This window comes from Diceros bicornis, chromosome 2, assembly GCF_020826845.1.
Source record: "Diceros bicornis minor isolate mBicDic1 chromosome 2, mDicBic1.mat.cur, whole genome shotgun sequence".
In the NCBI taxonomy this organism is placed as follows: domain Eukaryota; kingdom Metazoa; phylum Chordata; class Mammalia; order Perissodactyla; family Rhinocerotidae; genus Diceros; species Diceros bicornis.
The window spans coordinates 76,497,656-76,516,458 of record NC_080741.1 but is presented as its reverse complement, the minus strand read 5'-3'; the positions used below and the strand labels follow the sequence as shown (position 1 = coordinate 76,516,458).

At 38.5% G+C, this 18,803-nt stretch overlaps 1 protein-coding gene across 1 annotated transcript in view; it reads right to left on the bottom strand.

Moving 5' to 3' along the window:
• IL5RA (interleukin 5 receptor subunit alpha) overlaps positions 1-18,119 on the bottom strand; it is a 35,226-nt gene extending 17,107 nt beyond the window's left edge. Inside the window, exons 1-8 of the mRNA XM_058549830.1 lie at positions 17,923-18,119; positions 16,484-16,627; positions 12,006-12,090; positions 10,302-10,447; positions 9,245-9,383; positions 6,472-6,625; positions 6,210-6,397; positions 3,955-4,100 (exon numbers count right to left, since the gene is read on the bottom strand). Of these exons, the coding sequence (XP_058405813.1) occupies positions 3,955-4,100; positions 6,210-6,397; positions 6,472-6,625; positions 9,245-9,383; positions 10,302-10,447; positions 12,006-12,087 (855 nt within the window). The 5' untranslated portion in view covers positions 12,088-12,090; positions 16,484-16,627; positions 17,923-18,119. The remainder of the gene's footprint in view (positions 1-3,954; positions 4,101-6,209; positions 6,398-6,471; positions 6,626-9,244; positions 9,384-10,301; positions 10,448-12,005; positions 12,091-16,483; positions 16,628-17,922) is intronic.
• Between the last annotated feature and the right edge of the window lie 684 nt (positions 18,120-18,803).

The window sequence follows — 18,803 nt, the reverse complement described above, 5'->3', positions numbered from 1 at the left end:
AATCTCTGGACACATAAGTACTGCCAATTACCAGAATGGGAGGTCATATATAAGTAATGTGCCTCACTGTTCAGTGACCCATTTAAAATCAATAGGAAACATTGATTAGTTTATTCTAGACGGTTTCAATGTGGCTGTGTTGGCAGTCACCCTTCAGGGCAAAGCTATCTTGTAACCAAAATAAATAAAATGGGCAATCGTAAGATCTAGATGATCCATCCGGGTCCAATTGATGTTTCCAGATTGAAAGACTGGAGTGGCTGGCAACAGAGCACATAATCCCCCTCATCTTGTCCCTCCCTATTCTGTAGTCAAATTACTAAACAATATCACTTGGTTTCATCATATTCAGCAGACGTCAACAAACTACAATCTGCGGACCAGTCTGGCCTGGTGCCTGTTTTTGTAGAGTCTGCAAGCTAAGGATGGTTTACGTATTTTTAATTGATTGAAAAATATCAAAACAACAGTATTTCATGACACACGAAAATTACATGAAATTGAAATTTCAGTGTCCACAAATAATTTTTCCTGGAACACACCCACATGTATTTGCTTATGGCTGCTTTTGTGGTAGAGCTGAGTAATTGTGACAGAAACGGTATATCCTGCAAAACCTATGACATCTGACCCTTTACAAAAGAAGTTTGCTGATCCTTGACACACAGAAATGTCTCAAACAACTGGAGCTGGGGTGGGGGGTGATGAGCGAGGGGGTACATAGGGAAGTAGAAAGAGCAGAGACCTTGAATCTAGGAAGGGTGGGGTTTGAATCCTAGCTCTACCTCCAACTAACTGCAGGGCAAATTCCTTGATCTCTCTGAGCCTCCGTTTTCCCATATGTAAAATAGGAATAATATACTAACTCATGGATTATTGAGTTAAATGGAATTACCTTTGTAAAACCCAAGCTTAAGGACACATTAGGTTCAATCATTGAAAACTGCCAATATTCAACCCATTTTTGATGTGCAAAAATAGCAATTTTGGATGGATCAATCCGATAATATGTGCTCAATAAATACTAGTTTGCTACAGGCAACTTAGGCTAACATTGTGTTGAAATGAGGCTGTTTTCTCACAAATGAGCTCTTCTCCTATATTCCTTCTACTGGTTAGTGTCACCACCATCCAGCTAATCCCCTGTGCTACACCTGCGTCTTACATACTCCTGGATGGGTTTTTCCCTTCCTCATCCCTGCCCCATGACCACTACCTATTTGAGCTCTCATCATCTTTTGCTTGGACAATTGCAGTAGCCATTAACTGATATCCCTATGTCCCCGTGACCCCCCTGCACCCGCCATCCAGCTTTCATGCTGCTACCAATATTATTCTTCAATTCTGCAGATGTGGTCATATTTCTGTATTGAGTAAAACCTTACAGTGGCTTCCATTGCCTATGGCCATGGTTTAAAAAAGAGAAACCATTTCTTTTTTTTAAACAAAATCTTACAGAGTCATTCTGGGAGAAGTCCCAGTGTAGGATCTAGAGTTATGATTCCAATGTTGGCCTTATGTCCAGGCCGACTAAATTACTGCCACTCGGCTAAAGGAACCCTGCTCTCTCAAGCCTTTGAGTTATTCCTTCTGCTTAGACCCCCCACCATTCAAAGTGTGGTTAGCGGACTGGTGTGGGTCAGAAGTTGTTTATTACTGATCCGCGATAAGGTAAATACAGAAATTGGGACTACAATTCAGGAGCTTTCATAGCAATTTGACATTGCCACGACATCCAAGTCTATGATCGTTGGGCTTGTCTCTAGGTATATTTGACTTTTCCAGCAAATTGTTTTTATTGTGTTTTACGAAAGTACCAATCCATAGTGGGTTAGAAATTAAAAAAGGAAAGCCAGTCTTTCACCATAGGTATTTTGGGAAGCACTAGCTAAAAAAGTCCTCCCCTTCTCTCACCAAGCAAATTTCTATTTGTCCTTCAAGATTCCATTCAATTCCCCTTTCTGGAGGCCCTGGCATGGCCTTTACTTTGGTAAGGCAACTCTGAGGCTAGGTAAGTGTGTCCAATAGACTAGGTCCCTTGATAGCAAAACAGTATCTTATTTATCTTTATATCTCCCACAAAGGAGCCAATTTGTAAATATTTGTTGAGTCAAATTCAATCAAATTGAATTTGCTATGCCTACTATCAGTAAGACACGAGTTTGAATCCTGACTTCCCCAGATTTTTCTAGCTTTAGGACTTTGGGCAAATCATTAAGTCTCTCTGTGCCTCACTTTTCTGTAAAATAAGAATAATTACATGATAGAGTTACTGTGAGGATGGAATAAACTAGCGTAATAAAGCTTGACACAGAGTTGATGCTCAATAAATGTTAGAGCTTTCTTCTCAGTTCTGTTCCCCTTTTTGTCCGTTAGTGCTAATGAGTTTAAGTTGTGGTAAAATATACATAACATGAAATTTACCATCTCAACTATTTTTAAATGTACGGTTCAGTAGTGGTTACGTTCACCTTGTTGTGTAACCAATCTCCAGCACTCTTTTCATCTTGCAAAACTGAAACTCTACCCGTTAAACAACATCCCCCTCTTTCCCCTGAAAACCACCATTCTACATTCTTGTCTCTATGAATTTGACTACTCTTGGTATCTTGTATAAGTGGAATCATGCAGTATTTATCTTTTTGTGACTGGCTTATTTCACTTAGCATAGTGTCCTCAAGGTTCACCTATGGTGTAATATGTGTCAGAATTCCCTTCCTTTTTAAGGCTGAATAATGTTGTATTGTATGTGTATACCACATTTTGTTTATCCATTCATCTGTCAATGGACACTTGGGTTGTTTCTTCTTTTTGGCTGTTGTGAATAATGCTCCTGTGAACATGGATGTACAAATTTCTCTTCAAGACTCTACTTTCAGTTCTTTTGGATATATACCAAGAAGTGGAATTGTTGGATGATATGATAATTCTATTTTTAATTTTTTGAGAAACTGCCATACTGTTTTCCATAGTGACAGCACCATTTTACATTTTCACCAACAGTAGTGCTAATGAATTTTCATCTGATCCTTTGTATTATTTTCAACCCAAAGTATGTCCTTTTAAGACAAAAGGCCAGTAAGGTTTGGTTTATTTTCATAAAATTTGGGTAGATGTAAGTTACCTTTGACCTTGTTAGATCCAAGCTGTAACCAGAGCAGTCACTGAAGATAATTTTTAAAACACTAATTGAAAACACTAGTGTTTCAAAAACACTAATTTGAAAAGATATATGCACTCCTATGTTCATTGCAGCATTATTCACAATAGCCAAGACTTGGAAACAACCTAAGTGCCCATCAACGGATGAATGGATAAAGAAGGTGTATATATATATATATATATATATACAATGGAATACTACTCATCTATAAAAAAAGATGAAATCTTGCCATTTGCAATAACATGGATGGACCTATTAGGCTAAGTGAAATAAGTCAAGCAGAGAAAGACAAATACCACATTTCACCCATATGTGGAAAATAAACACATAGATACAGAGAACAGATTTGTGGTTACCAGAGGGGAAGGAAGATGGGGGAAGGGCAAAAGGGGTAAAGGAGCATATGTGTACAGTGATGGGTGGCAACTAGACTTTTGGTGGTAAACACGATATAGTCTATACAGAAGTTGAAATATAATGATGTACACCTGAAATGTATATAATGTTATAAACCAATGTTACCTAATAAAAGCAAAAACTAGAAAAAAGAGGTAAACTGAGGCAAGCTCAAAAAAATGATGAGTTCATTCAGCAATAGCAGAGGAATTGCAACTCGGGACAAACAAAGCCATAGGCAAGTCCAAAGAGACAAAGGGAAGATTAACTTTTGTTTGGTTTTAGGAGGAAATTGGGGAGGGTCGTTTTTAATAAAAGTTCATTGCTGAAGAACAATAAAAAAATGTTTCTAAAAGAATGATATCATTGAATATTGGAATGATCTAAAGAATTACCTGAAAATAACCCTTCCTTGTGTTGTAAATTTTCACTTCATAATCAAAGCAATGGACTGGAAAGGCAGAAACTGGTTTCTCCCATTGGATAGAGAGAGAGGTTCCTTCAATCTCCACTGTGATGTTTACTGGAGGATTTACTCGATCTAGGTTAGAGAATGAGAGGTCACTGATGGGGGCTGATAAATCCAATCCATTCACACTCCTCAAGGCATTTCTAAGATATGATCTTCTCAAGTATTTACCCTCATGATTTAATTAACTGATCTCCAAGCCACAGGACTCCAGTGGCTCACATATGACTCCTATCTTGTAGCACTGAAGAAGAAGAGATCCTTCTGGTAACCTGCAAGGATTCCTACTCCAAATGGCATTGAATGGTTGAATCCCTCCCCATTTTAGCTCATTACAAGACCCACCCCACCAACCCTTTTTACTTTTCAAGTGGGTCCAAGCCTGGAATAAACCTGATCCTGGAGAGAAATTGCCCTGGAACTCCCACCAAGCCCTGCTTCTACTGAGCAGGTGTGTGGCTCTGGGTAATCATTTCCCCCTTTCTGGGCTCCCGTTTTTGTTTCATTTTGTTTTGTGTGTCTTATTTTGGTTTGTTTGGGGGATGGAGTTGGAAGCATTAGTTTTCTCCAGCATAAAAAGAATGGGTTGGGCTAAATTTGTCTTTGCTTATAACTCTACAGTTCTTTCTCCTGAGACCTTCTCCTTTGATTGCCTTATGGCCATGTGATGTGTGTGGAAATTACTTCTAAGGGAGTGTTCTTGTCTTAGGTTATGTGACTTAGATCTCATGATTAATGAATCATAGGAATAAGCTAAGAATGGGATCTACTGGCCCCAGAGACTGCCATTCCCTAAGCAAAAAATTTTTAACCAAGAAAGTATCCATTTCTTTTAGAAATCTGAGGAATTGGTCTCAATAAAATGAAAATCATACAAGAAAATGAATTTCTGTGGTCTGCACCAGGTTGTGTCCATTTCCATATTAATACCATTGTTTCCCAGGTCCTCCTCAGCACTTTTTATTACCTATTTTCATGAAAGTGACATTTTTAGGTTATTAAGAAAAATACTATTGAAGAGAATTGAATAAACTCTTTAGTAAGGACTATAGTTCTTTAAACAAAGATATACTTCATTTGATATAGATACAGATATGCCACAAGCCAAATCATGTCACTTTAATAATAATATTTTGCATATTTATTGGATACTTGTACCTCACACTGTCCTAAGCACTTTCTAATTATTAACATGCTTAATTCTCACAAAAACTTTATAGGAAGCATTAGTTTCTCCCCATTTTTCGGATGAGACTGAGGCACTGAGGAATGACCAGCTTGTCTATGGTCACTAAGCTAGTCAGGGGAGGAGCCAGGATCCAAGCCCAGGCAGCCTGGCTCCACGGCCCACGCTAATAACCATACCACCATTGAAATCTTGAGCGTTCATAACCAAGAATGCTACGTGAAAGGCACCTGATGAGTTTCATTGATATGAGTAACGAGGATGAAGGAGAATATCTTCTATTTTGAGAACTGAGCAAATGAAACCTTAAATGATATGTTTAGATCTGAGAATCATATGCTGAGAGAGACATTGTAACTCAAGAACATCCGGAGGAGACAGACCAGAATGGCAAAGCATGATAAGAGGAAGGCACGAAGAATTGGGGGCAGGTAGCTTGGGGAAGAGAAGTCTCAGGATGGGAAACCTGGCTGCCTTTAGAGAGCTGAGAGACCATCTTGTGGGGAAAGGGATCAGAAGTGTCTGGAGGTGGTGCCAATCCCTCACAGGATCCACGGGCAGAAATTTTATGAAACCAGTCAGAACTGCTGAGAGACGAAATGGGCTCCCTTCAGCAGTGAGTTCACTTTCCCTGGGACAATGATTCTCAACTAGGGGAGATTTTATCCCCCAAGGGACATTTGGAAATGTCTGGAGACATTTTTGTTGTCACAGCTGGCGGGGGAGGCTGCTACTGGCATCTAGTAAGTAGAGGCCAGGGATGCTGATAAGCATCCTACAAGGCACAGGACAGCCCCCACAATGCAGAGTTATCTAACCAAAAATATCCAGTAGTGCTGAGGTTGACAAACCTTGCCCCTATGGTTTTTAAGCAGGGTCCAGATGGTCACTTATCATTAGAACAGTAGTCAAACTAGGTGACCTTTATAATCCCTTCCAATGCTGAGATTTTGCCATTTGATTGTTTTGGGTTTAAGTCCATCTTACCATCTTACCAATTGCATGAAGAGCAAACAGCTGATCAAATGGCTTGATCACAGCATGCTGGCTTGAGCCATTAACATGCACTGCAAGTGAGTCACGCCCTTTGCTATTGATAAAAGTCCTTGGGAACCAGCATGCAATATTTCTCTTCAGTGTGTCTTTGCCGTATTCTTGGCATTCTTCGGTCCAAGAGCCATACCTAAATTGGAACGCTCGTAAGTTTTTAAGGTTGGAGGAAACAACCCATTTGCATAAGTAAAAATAGGTACTAACCTATAGTAGAGGAAATACTGTGTATCCTCAGGGGCATCCTTGCCAACAAGCCAGGTGCAGTGAAGAGAAACTTGGTATGGCCTTAAATGTGTATAATTATTTGCTGCAGTGTTTGTGATGCAAGTTAAATTCACAATTGAGGTTCCAGGAGAACCTAGGTGGTCAAAAAGAAAAAGAAAAAAACATTGCCATGATAACTTGTGGATTTTGTACTTCCTTCGAAATTGTAGTGGTTGGGGACATCTTATCCATCATCAAAAAGTCTTCATTATCACATATTTATAGAAATCTACTATTTGCGAAGGGCCAGCTTACTGGGGGATGAAGCTAGGATGACAAAACCGGAGTTTCTGACATCAAAGAGCTTTCCAGCTACTTTGGAGGGGTGGTTGTGTGTGACATACATGTATGAAAGTTCAAGAGCAGTACAATATATTGTCATTCGAAGCTTGTGTCCAGTAGCCTCGGTGTTCTGATGCCACATTTGTCAATAAGTAGGTGTGACACCTTGCCCCCTACTGCTCTGGGCCTCAGTTTTTCCAACTGTAAATGGGAGTGTTGGTTGAGGAAAGTGTCTGACGCCGTTTTCCATCCTAGAACTGTATGATTCATTAGGTTGTATCCAAATGAGTCATGAATAACATAGATTGTTGCTCAGAAGGAAATGAGTCCTGACAACGCTGTAAAATAATACCACCTCTTTGGAGACTCAACGTACACTAGCACATTCAAGTCCTCTTTAGTATGCAAGGACATTAAGGAAATCTTGAGATTTTCAATGGAACCCGTTATGTTCATTTCATAATGAACTCAGGATTTCCCAAAGTTATTTGACTAGAAAGACTTGTCTTCGTTTCAGTCTCCTTGTCACCACATTAACAGGTGCTCTTCAGAACACACTGTGGGAAGACTGGCCTTGTTGTGGTTGCTCAGAGGAGAGAAAAAGCACTTTGGGCTGAGGGTCAGGGAGGACCTCATCAAAGTGGGAGCCTTTAGACTCAATCTTGAATGATAGAAAAGAGTCTTTTTAGCTTAGTTTAAGTCAGTTGTAAGATCATATTCATCTCTATCAGCCCGTGTCGTTCAACGGGGAGAGGAATAGAGCCCCCTATTGTCTGTAGAGAAGTTAAAGACAAAAGGAAGACTGGCTACTTTGTATTACCACCATGCACTGCCAGATATGTTTGTTTGTTTACGTCCATATATGTATAAATATGTAAATCCATATAATGTATGCCTTGTACTAAACGCACTGTCCATACACTAAATGACCAGATGGTCTATGCCTGAGTACGATTTAGAGTTTCCTGAAGTCTGCTTGTCTCCCAGCTCCCTTCCAAGGAATTATTTGGTTTGAATTCAGTTCGATTCAAGGCAGAAATAATTTTCCATTAATTTCAACCTGTATTGGCATGCTCAGAGAATAATTAGGATTGCAGAATTGTAGTTCTGAAAGGTACATTACAGGTATACTCCCGTAATTCATTCTAGAGAGGTGGGAAAGTGGTTTAACGTAAGGCCCTCAATGACCTGTGTTTGTGATCTTGTGTCTACCTTGGATTGTCTGTGCACTTGGGATCAAGCCACTGTGAATTGGCTGCTATATGATCTAGATAATGTGTTTTAATGAGTAAATGGGACAATCTTTGATCTTTACAATACTGTTCTCAGTCACCAACACAATTCGGGAGAGCTGGCCTGTCCATCCAGTGATGTGACAAGAGAAGGGTTTGACAATTACCCACAGGCCAGACTGGCCAAGGCAATTGTTATTAGGTGCACTCACATATCCCAGGAATTGGTGGCCTACTCCTCCTCTTTTCTTTCCCTATTATGTGTGTGTCTGTGTCCAAGGGTTTAATCAGAAGCATCACTAGTTCTAAGTATTGGAAACCCCAACTTTCCACTGGAGGATGGTATACAGACATTGGATGTTGTCCTCTTTCCTCATGGCGGTCAGGTTGTTCAGTCTCATGGCTTCTGTGAACTGTCAGCAAAGTTTTCTTCAATTTCTTATGAGAAATCATAGAATTGAAAACAAATCCACAAACCCGACAAGAGGGAATACACATCTAAAGCACGTGCTGCTTGTTATGCTGGGTGCAATAAAGCATGAGACGTCGTCCCTGCCCGCAGTGGGCTGAGAGTTGAGGATGGCAGGGTATAAATCTATTTGTTTGTGAAAGATGCATAATGTAATGTTGTATGTGCCAAATGGGTAGCACAGCCCATGAGTGAGTTCTGAGGAGGGAAAGCATCCTTCAGTGTATAGGATGAAAAAGAAAAAGGGCTTTACAGAGGATGTACAACTTGATCTGGGCTTTGAAGTACGGGAGGATTCAGAAAAGCAGGCAGAGGAGATGAGCTCAGGAAAGCAAAGTCTCTGAGGCAGGAGTGTGCTGGTGTGTGGGGGCCACGGTTAGAAATCCATCTGAGAAGAGCAGAGGACTCATGTAGGGTGTAGTTGGAAAGATGTCTTAGGATCCAAATATGGGGGACCTGATGGGCCCAGATTTTGTTTATGACCCCGTGTCTTCTGAGCAGGGCAGTGAGAAGTGTGTGTGATGTTTGCAGAGATGTGCCAGATGGAATTGTATGGGTTGTGACAATAAGAAGTGACAACAGCCTTTGTGAGGCTGTTGATGAGGTGGAAGAATACTGGGCAGGAACTGGCGAGTGACTATAGAAAAGAAAAGCGAGTTGTTAGTTGCTTGACTTTCCCATATCTACAAAGTCCGAAATATAAAACTGGGCTTTTAGAGGCCTGCCTTACCTGGTGGGGCTTTAAGATCAGCAGACACCCAGCTGCTTGCTGCGGGGGAGGGGTCACTCCACGGGATGGTCTGCACACTTGCTGAAAAGCCTTTATGAAGGATGGTTACACGTTTGCTTTCAGTGTTCCTGGTTTCATACTAAAAATAAAACCCGCAAGTCATGATATGTAAAAGGAAAATAGCCTTAAACAAACTATTTTAATCAAATGTGCATTTTCTTCCACTTTTTAAATGGCACATAAACAAAATGCAATGAAATCGTTTTGCTAGAAAAAGACTAACCTCACCGTTTCACAGGTATATCCATATTCCTAAACTCATCGAGTTGTATACATTAAATATGTACAGCCTTTTACACATCAGTCATACCTCAATAAAATAGTTTTAAAAAATAAATAAATTACCCAATTTTAGTATTTGGACATGTTTTTAAAAAACCAATATAATAATAACAAAATAATTCCTCAATGATACATGAGCACATTCTTATAAAAGTAAAATATTACAATTAAGGCTCAAATTCCCTTTGACCACCATCTCTAGTTCCAGTCTCCTCCCTAAAGGTAACTTTTTGACAGAAAATTCTCTATAATTCCATATTGACCAAAAAATCATAAATACTAATCGCTTCTCCCTTTGTTTAGTTTTATTGCGCACCTACAAGGAACCAGGTGCTTTAACACATCCTGCAGTGTACCAGGTGCCTGAGGAGTTAAGTGACTGGTCCAAGGTTACACAGGCAGGAAGAGGCTGAACAGGGATTCGAACTTGGCCACTCTGATTTGTCACCTTAGAAGGTACAATGGATTACTAAACTTTCTTTTTTAAGTGAAAGAATCGTCCCAAAGTTAAAATGTTCTATACTGTTCTTTAATGCTAAGCAAGTGTATGGCACTATTCACAGCCATTTCAACCAGAGTCACTACTCTACTGGGAACATAATAAAAGCCCTTTAGTAGTTTTCTTTTTTTGAGCTAAAACTTCCTTTGATAAGGAAAATGCAGTCAAAATTAAAATTTACTCTAAATCAGGATAGCCATCAGAATAAATACTTACGTCTTCCTCTTGTGGAGCATTTATTTTCACACGATATCCCAGCTTAACATTCCTTTGCTCTTGATCAGGATTTGGTTCCCAACGTAAAAGAACTTGAGCTAAACCAGTAACTTTAATGGTGAAATTGACAGGTGGGAGAAGTACAACTGTTGATCAAAAGAAAAAAGAAGCAACACAATGTTCATTTGTACGTAGGCAACACTTTTTAAATTTTTTCAATATTTAATTGTGCAGTATAGTATTTTATTCTGGCTATTAGAATGTATAATACTGAAATAATTTTAGAAAAATTTTCTTTAAAACTACTTTTAACTCATTACGTTTTTTTTTTTACCTTGCCCAGGTGTTTACCTATAACATCTACAGGATTTTTATTGAAATATGAATATTTTACTATATCATTATTCATTATAACCATAGTTTTCAAACTGAGGGTCATTATCCATTAATGGGCTGTGATAATTCATTTTTGTGACTAGCAACTTTTTTTAATGAGAAGGAAGAAAATAGAGTAGAAAATACCAGGATGCATGAAATATAATAAGTATTGTTTCATGAAACTCTTGTTTCAATTATATAAATGCACTTATATTTGTAAGTTTACTGGTTCATGATATAAAACGGATTTATGTCTTATTATGACTTAAAGGCAAAAACATTTTGTGAGCAAAGCTGTTTTAATAGGCATTTATAGAAAGAGGAGTTTTTTTCCTTAATGAACCACTCTCTAACTTTGCTTTCAAAATAAAAGCTTTCATTTAAATTACAAAATCAATGTCTGTTCACTTTAGAAATTTTGGAAAGCGAAGATGAGCAAAAAAGGAAAATAAAAATTATCCATAATCCTGCCACTGAGAATGGCATTAACATGTGATATATTCATTATCTTTTTTTCCTGGGCGTATGTTTATACAACTTTTTAAATTTTTTTCTAAAATTAGGACAATATTGTACACACAATTATGAAACCTCCTTTGACTCATTTACTATATGGTAAGCGGATGTTACCATTGACCTTTAATATTTCAAAACCTTCCCAGCTTTCCACAACGCCACATCCACACTTGCCACATACAGACTTCTAGTGCTCTGTCTGTACTGTGCTGTCCATAAAATTTAAATTAATTTATAGAAAATCAAATGTTCATTGCCTTAATTGCATGAGCCATATTTCAAGTGCTCAATAGTTACTGATGGCTAGTGGCTACTGCACTGGATAGTGCAGATACGGAACATTGTCACTATCATAGACAGTTCTCTTAGATAATGCTAGATGGGGACCATGTGACAGTTTTCTTTTCTTAGACTCTGTCATCACACCAGACCCATAGATCAACAAGTTTCTGAACCAAACATAGTGGAAATTTTAATTCTTTGGTTGTGAGGCCTTCTAACCATTTCCTTTTGTGGGAAGACATCCAAAAGTGGCCACCAGCTCCAGCTTTATTCTGTAGTGCCCGCACACCCACACTTGGAATATTACTTCCTGTTGCAACTTAAAATATGCATTTCAGCCAACTTTGCTTTCTTAAAATACAGCACATTTAAAGAGTTTGTATTCTGATGATAAATATTCTATCCCTTTTTAAAAATCCGTATATAATTTCCAAATTGAGGGATTATTTAGGAGAAAATAATGTTATCATTTTTGTAATGTACTTTTTCTTAAAAGAAACATTATTGAATTTAATAGATGGTACTTACATTTTTTATCAGGAAGTAAATCTACCTGTAGTATCACTGTGGCCCCCAAAAGAATCAGTAATGCGGGTGCCATGATGATCATATCCTATAGGAAACAGCAAGGTGAAGATCCAAATTGCCACCTGTTGCCATTTTTAAGAAAAACTTACAGTTACGTTCTAAAGTACGATGTCATTCAGCCATTCAATAAACATTTCTGAACTATCTGTTACGTGCTAGAAATACAAATATGAATAAATCTTGGACTTTGTCTTTCAAATGTCTATCCATAGTCTGAGGGACAGAATGAGAAGTAAATCAATCATTGTAGTCCTGTCCAAAAACTGCTCCAATAAAGGTGTGTATGGGGCACAGTAGAGCAAAGAGACTTCTGAATTGACTTCTAAAGGATGAACTAGAGTTCTTGACACACATACAAGTGAACAAAGTCATTCCTGGTGGCATGCACAGCGTGTGCAAAGCCAGGTGAGCAGAAGATAAGCAGAGGATTGGTGTTCAGGGAGAGACCAGAGAAGATCTTTGAACAGTAAAAGTTCTGGGCACAGTTCATTAAGTTGAAAATAAACATCATTATCATTTTCATTGATGAGTATTTCAATATGAGCCAACACAATGTAGGGGAGCAGAATTTGCTACCCCAGAATGTGTCTCTTGGGCTTGATTATTTTTAAGAACAAAAGACTCAGGAAGAAACTTGTATTTTCCCCCTTACTGCTTAAAAGAATTTAAGATAGAAGGCCTGTTCCAGGAAGGACTATCACCATAGAAAACTATAATATAATATGAACTGGTGTGGTAGACAGGGAGGAACCTAGCAAGGTCCCTTTGATCTAAGTCCTTTCCATGTCTCATTGTCTCTGCCAGGCATGGCAAACATTTGTTTACTAAACATTTGCTTTTCTATCTCCATGTGAATTGCCTTCCTCCCCTTTGAAGTCCCAAACCACTAGCCCCAACATCCTCCTCTGTCTTTAGCTAGGGTAGTGGCTTCGGCCATTTTGGTGAGTCAGTCAGGTTTCCTGGGTTTCTCCCATATATTCATGTTATTAAATTTGTTTGATTTTCTCCTGTTAGTATGTCTCATGTCAATTTAATTCTCAGACCAGCCAGAAGAACCTAGAAGGGTAGAGGAATATTTCTTCCTACCCTACAAAGACAAGATACTTAAATCTAAAACAATTTCAACATGGGAAAGAGAAACTTGTATCACAAACCTAGAATGAACCTGTGGTACTTTGAGCTTTGGGGATGCTGAATTTTTTGATGAACCCAAATGCAATCAGGCCATAAAAGGAATTGAAAACATAGTTATGAGCCCGGAGAAAGTAAAAATATTATTTCTACCTACTTGAAACAATCAGACAATGAAAATGAGTCTAGAGTAGAAATATTCTAACTCCGTGAGGCAGTGTGAAAAAGTGGATAAATCGTTGCAGCATCTCATTTCACACATCAAAAGGAGAGAGTTGAGGATCTCTTGCTGGGAATGGTAGATTAGAAATCTTGAGTGTTTCCTCTGAAAATTTTGAAAGGCATTTTTCATATGAACTTAATTGTAAGGAACAAATAATATGCATAGCTTCCACCTGTTGTGTGCTGCCCTCACTTTTACAAAGCAGTTCTTCCTATTAGGGTCTCTCATGCGCTCTCCCCCAGTGACTTGCTGTGCGACATATGTGGTTATTACCTAATTTACTATGACGAAAAGGAGACTGAAAGGTTAAATAATTTGCCAAAGATCAAGCAGCTAGTAAATAATAGGACTTAGACCAATCTCGGATATTCCTACAGCAAAATCTATGTTCTGTACTAATTTAAATGACATAATTTTCAATTTAAAAATCTATTTAAATGGCTTGGTTTTTCCCGAATATATTTCTGAGAGAACCACAGAAGATAGACATTGGCTAAATGGGTACCTTTAGGAAACAGCAGAAAAACACTCAACTTTATTATTACTTCTCCATTTACTACTTAACTAACTTACCACTAAACTTACTACTATTACTGCTTAACTTACTAATGAAATTAGTAAAATGCCACAACATAGAAGACAGAAAGAGCATATAAATCATTCAGTTCCTTTTTCAAATGAACTTAAATACTGCTAATCAGAATTATGCCACTTTTCATAAAAATAATCCTGTTTTTTTCTCTCTGATGATTCCACACCATGTAGAAAGAGAATTTTTTTAAATGACAATGACAATAAAAGCAGGTATTCTAGTATTTTTAAAATTTTCAACAACTGAGAATTTTAAGGAATTCAAGGGAGGCATGAGTAACGTACTAAGCCTGAGAAGCAAAGATAAAAAATCTTTAACAAACAACAACAAAGATAGCTTCCTCTTCAAGTTAAGAAGGTGATGTCTTTGATACCATTTCCTGAAATATTATATATGTTCTAACTTTGCAGTAATTGTCATCAATAGGAGGAATTTTAGGTCAGAAAAAAATGCAAAATTGATATTCCCTAGTGACTTTTACTGACTGATAAAGTAGGTAATATGTTATAATCATACTTGTAAAAATAATAACCATCTATTTATTTTTTGCAATTAAATTGTTGCAGTAATGAAACTGTCGAATATCTCTGTGGGGATAATCGAATATTTTACAAGCACTCTCTCTTAGAATTTCTTATGTATTTTGATTTTATAGCCCCTGAAAATCGTTTTTTTTTTTGCGAGGAAGATCAGCCCTGAGCTAACATCCATGCCAATCCTCCTCTTTTTGTGGAGGAAGACTGGCCCTGAGCTAACATCCGTGCCCGTCTTCTTCCACTTTATGTGAGACGCCTCCACAACATGGCCTGACGAGCTGTGGTCGGTGCGCGCCCAGGGTCTGAACCCGGGCCGCCAGCAACGGAGTGCGCGCACTTAACCGCTACGCTGGGCCGGCCCCTGAAAATAGTTTTTTTTTTCAAATTTGATCATTCAAAAATTTTTAGTGATTAAATTTTTTTTGCCATAAAACTGCCATACATATTTTTTCAAATCTCATTGTGATATTTTCTGTTTAAAAAAGACGACACCTTTGAAAAAAATTCATTGTCTTTTAGACAATACAAGATACTCAAATAAGAGTCTAAATATTACCAAGAATGACAATTTTTTGTGAGCCAGGTAAATTCCACACAAGGCCGGGTATTAGTGAACCTTCAGCAATTGACCCCATATTTTCTGTAATTCTGTTCACTCTTTGCTCTGTTCCCTGAAAGCTCCTCGAGGCTTTGCCCTGGCACCTTAATATTTCTGGTCTCAGGCATCGAAATCAATCCTGCTGGAAAAAACAGCCTATACCTCTTTGGGCCATTGCTTGAAGCCAAAGCTATACTGTTAAATAGATGTCAACTGGGCAATACTTAACATTTCATTGTACAAAAATAGAGCTACTTCACTAGCTTAAAAAATATATCAAAATGACAATGTTCAACTCATTCTTCATCTCATGGCTGCCAATTAAAATCCAGCAGCAAACCATTGAATTGTTAAAATAAGATTCAAATTAAGCGGAACAAAGCAAACACGGGTTGACTACCTACAATCATCGGAAATACACACTTGATCTCTTAGAGAGATCGTAGGCTACTTGCTCATGTGACATTTCATTGAGTCAATCCAAAATTCCTCGAATGCCCTCTAAGAATCTGTTTTCTGGTAGGTGGCATATTCTTTGAAATGTGGGATACAACAGGAGCATTATCTCTTTCAGTACAGATATTTCTAGAAAGTTGGGTAAAGTTTTAACAATCAGTGATGGGTTTCCCCAGTGTTCCTGAGAATTGGTCAAATTCTACTGAAGTTCAGACTTATAAATGTTTTCCCCTCCTTTTTTCTTTTCAACTTATTTTTCTGCCTGTGGCATTTGTTTTATAACCAAAGTTGCATTTGCGGGCCTATTTTTAGAGCTTTTTTGAGTCAGCTGTGGTGACACCTAATTCCAGGCTCAACCTCAGTGCACAGAAATTGAAAAGCAACTGAGAGGATTCATGCTCTATTAGGCCCTTAAAAGTAAAGAGTTAACTTTTTACTTCCTCTTTTTTTTTCCTGTACAATGTAATCAGCAATAAAACCTCTCTCTTGAGGGATGAAGAATAAATAAATAAACCAAGGTGTAAAATGAAAATGATATGTTTAGCTAGGTACATTGCATTACCCCCAAATGAAAAACTGTGCACACTCCTAAAAATATAAATGAGTAATAAGGAACATGTATAATGCGTGCAACTTTTAAAAATACTGCTGGATTTCTGATTAATTTTCTGAAATAGTCATAAAATATAACTCGTGTTCAAATTGTTGCCACAGACATAAACAATCTTTAGGCAAGGTGGAAGTGGGGCTGCCACCCTTGAGTATTTGGAAAAGGGAGGAAAGAGTTGGTTGCAAATCTCCCAATGGTTAAATAGCTTCCAGCTAATCGCACCTGATGCAAATTGTCATCCCGCATCCGTGCTCCCCCATTCCTGGGCGTACCTGTCTCTGGCGATCCTCTAGTTTCCGATGACCGTACTCAATAGCAGAGTGCCAGCACCTTCTCCATCCTGTTTGTGCCCGTGGTTGCAGCCCCAGCACCTAGCACAGTATCAGGCACAGGGCAGATGCTAAATGTGCCTGGCCCTGTATAGAACAGAGGCAAATGAATACACAACCCTTACCAAGTCAAGCTATGTAGGGAAAAACCTAGTGCAGGGACAAGCTAGATCAGAGCAGCAGGCTGGGAGCATGTAACAAGCCTGGTCTGTTCAGGGGAAGGTGTGATACATTTGGTAGCTTGCCTAAAAATTTCCCCAAGCAGCATTTCAAGTAATGAAAACAAATGAGGTGATTTGATTTCCAAAGCTTTATTATGTTTTGGAATGCAAACTTTTAACAAATAGCTACATACATTAACACATCTTTCAATAGCTATGAAAGAGAGCATAACCTTTCACATGAAATGGAAATTGTACCAGGTAATGAAAGTTTTGGCATGATAATTCATTAAATTGCGTATCAAATGCATTAATAATATGGCTATAAAAGCAGTCACTTTTCTTGTGTTTTTGAGTTTTAGGCTCATGAGGTATTAACAGAGTCTGATTTTTCTTTCTCTTTCTGTCTCTTTTCTTCTTTCTTTCTCTTTCCCTTTCTTTTTGTTTCATTCCATCCATTTCCACTGTATACATGGAAATATGTTTACGTTGCTTTGGGTAAACGAACAAATTAGTGAATTATAATATCTCACGTAAAACCAAGTGAGATATTTCAGCAAATTCTTGTACATTTTATATAAAACCAAACAATGTAAAAAATCCCAGAGCCCCTAGGAGAAACAAAAAGCAGCGTGCCTTCAGTTAGATGCAATGCAATCATCTCCTTTTTTGCTGTTGTTTCTTAATTTGTAGCTTTCTTAATTAACTCTGAAACTTCCTCACCAAGATATTTTATTATATCCTATACCCTGTTTTCTAAACTCATATATTTTCTAAGAAATCTTTGCAGAATATATGTTTTCATTTTAATCCCTGAAGTATCTGCAGCAGGGGGAAACCAGTCTCTATATAAGCATCGACAAGACTATAAGTGTTATTTTAATAGGACTCACCTTGCCAGGGCTCTGTACACCTCAGTTATGTAGCCAATACATAAGAGGAGAATGCTACACCCAGAATTGATGTGACTTGTCTGCTACACATTTTATAGCACTATTATTAGTTCTGTCTCTGCTAATAATAGAGTTACAAGAGTTTGTTTCCCCTTTTCCTTTATTTAAAAGTTTGCCATACATTTATAACCCAATATTTCTCGCTTTTTCCATTCCCCCCACCCCTGCCCATGTAATGAAATTATTAGGAGGTGGAGCACAGGGTATTGTTATAGAAAAAAAGGCATTTGCTCGCTCTGTGATGAATCAGCCTTGTATCCCCACTTACTGAGAAGTGCAGTGGCCATGCCAGCAGACGCCGCCGCAGGGCATTGAAAATGAACCTTATCTCTGGGTGCACTTTTTGACTAGAGGCGGTTCTTCTTCACTGTTTCATCATCACAGCTGTAATGGTTGAAAACTCACAGGCAGTTTGCTCTCCGATGGGACGGCAAGAGGGCTTCTCTAAGACCATCTCGAGGTGCCTTTGTAAGAGAGCAGTTAGGGACGAGCCTTACCCGAAACTCCCAAGGACTAGACTGACAAATGAAAAGATCTCTCCTGTCCAGATAGCCACTATCTGATAACTGTCTTATCTGCATTTTCACTCTCTTTCAAGATGTTTTGCTCTATTCAGGAGTAGAAATTAAATTTACTTCTGGATGACAAGGTCATCAAGTTTTCTGTGGGCACTCTAAAGCATTGCATTTCTATTTTCTTTCTGTGTTCATTCAGCTGGAGTATTTATTGTGCGTCCATCACCTACACAGCACCAGGCACGTGATTTGACAAAAAATGAGGCATGAGGAACATGCCTTTCTCTGCACGCTGAGCATTAGCGGCAATTCTCGGTCTTTAGGGAATGCCTTAGCCCTTCTCTGCTTTGTTAGCGGGTCCTGCACCCTCAGGTAAGTATGTGAGTGCTGGGGGTAGGGAGAGTTTTTGGGTGTGATAAATTGCTGGCATCTGTAGCCTGGACTCATCTTATACAAATCGTGACAGTGGCAGTGTTGGTCTGTGGCGCATCCTAGGACCTTCTCCTTCATGTCATCTCCCAGTTCAGCCTCAGCTGTCCTCAGGATGCATGCATTTAAGTAAAACTAGTAGGGTTTTCCTGTCCTTTGTTCCATTTCTGTCTGGGGAATTTCAAGGTGACTGACTAGCAAAGAT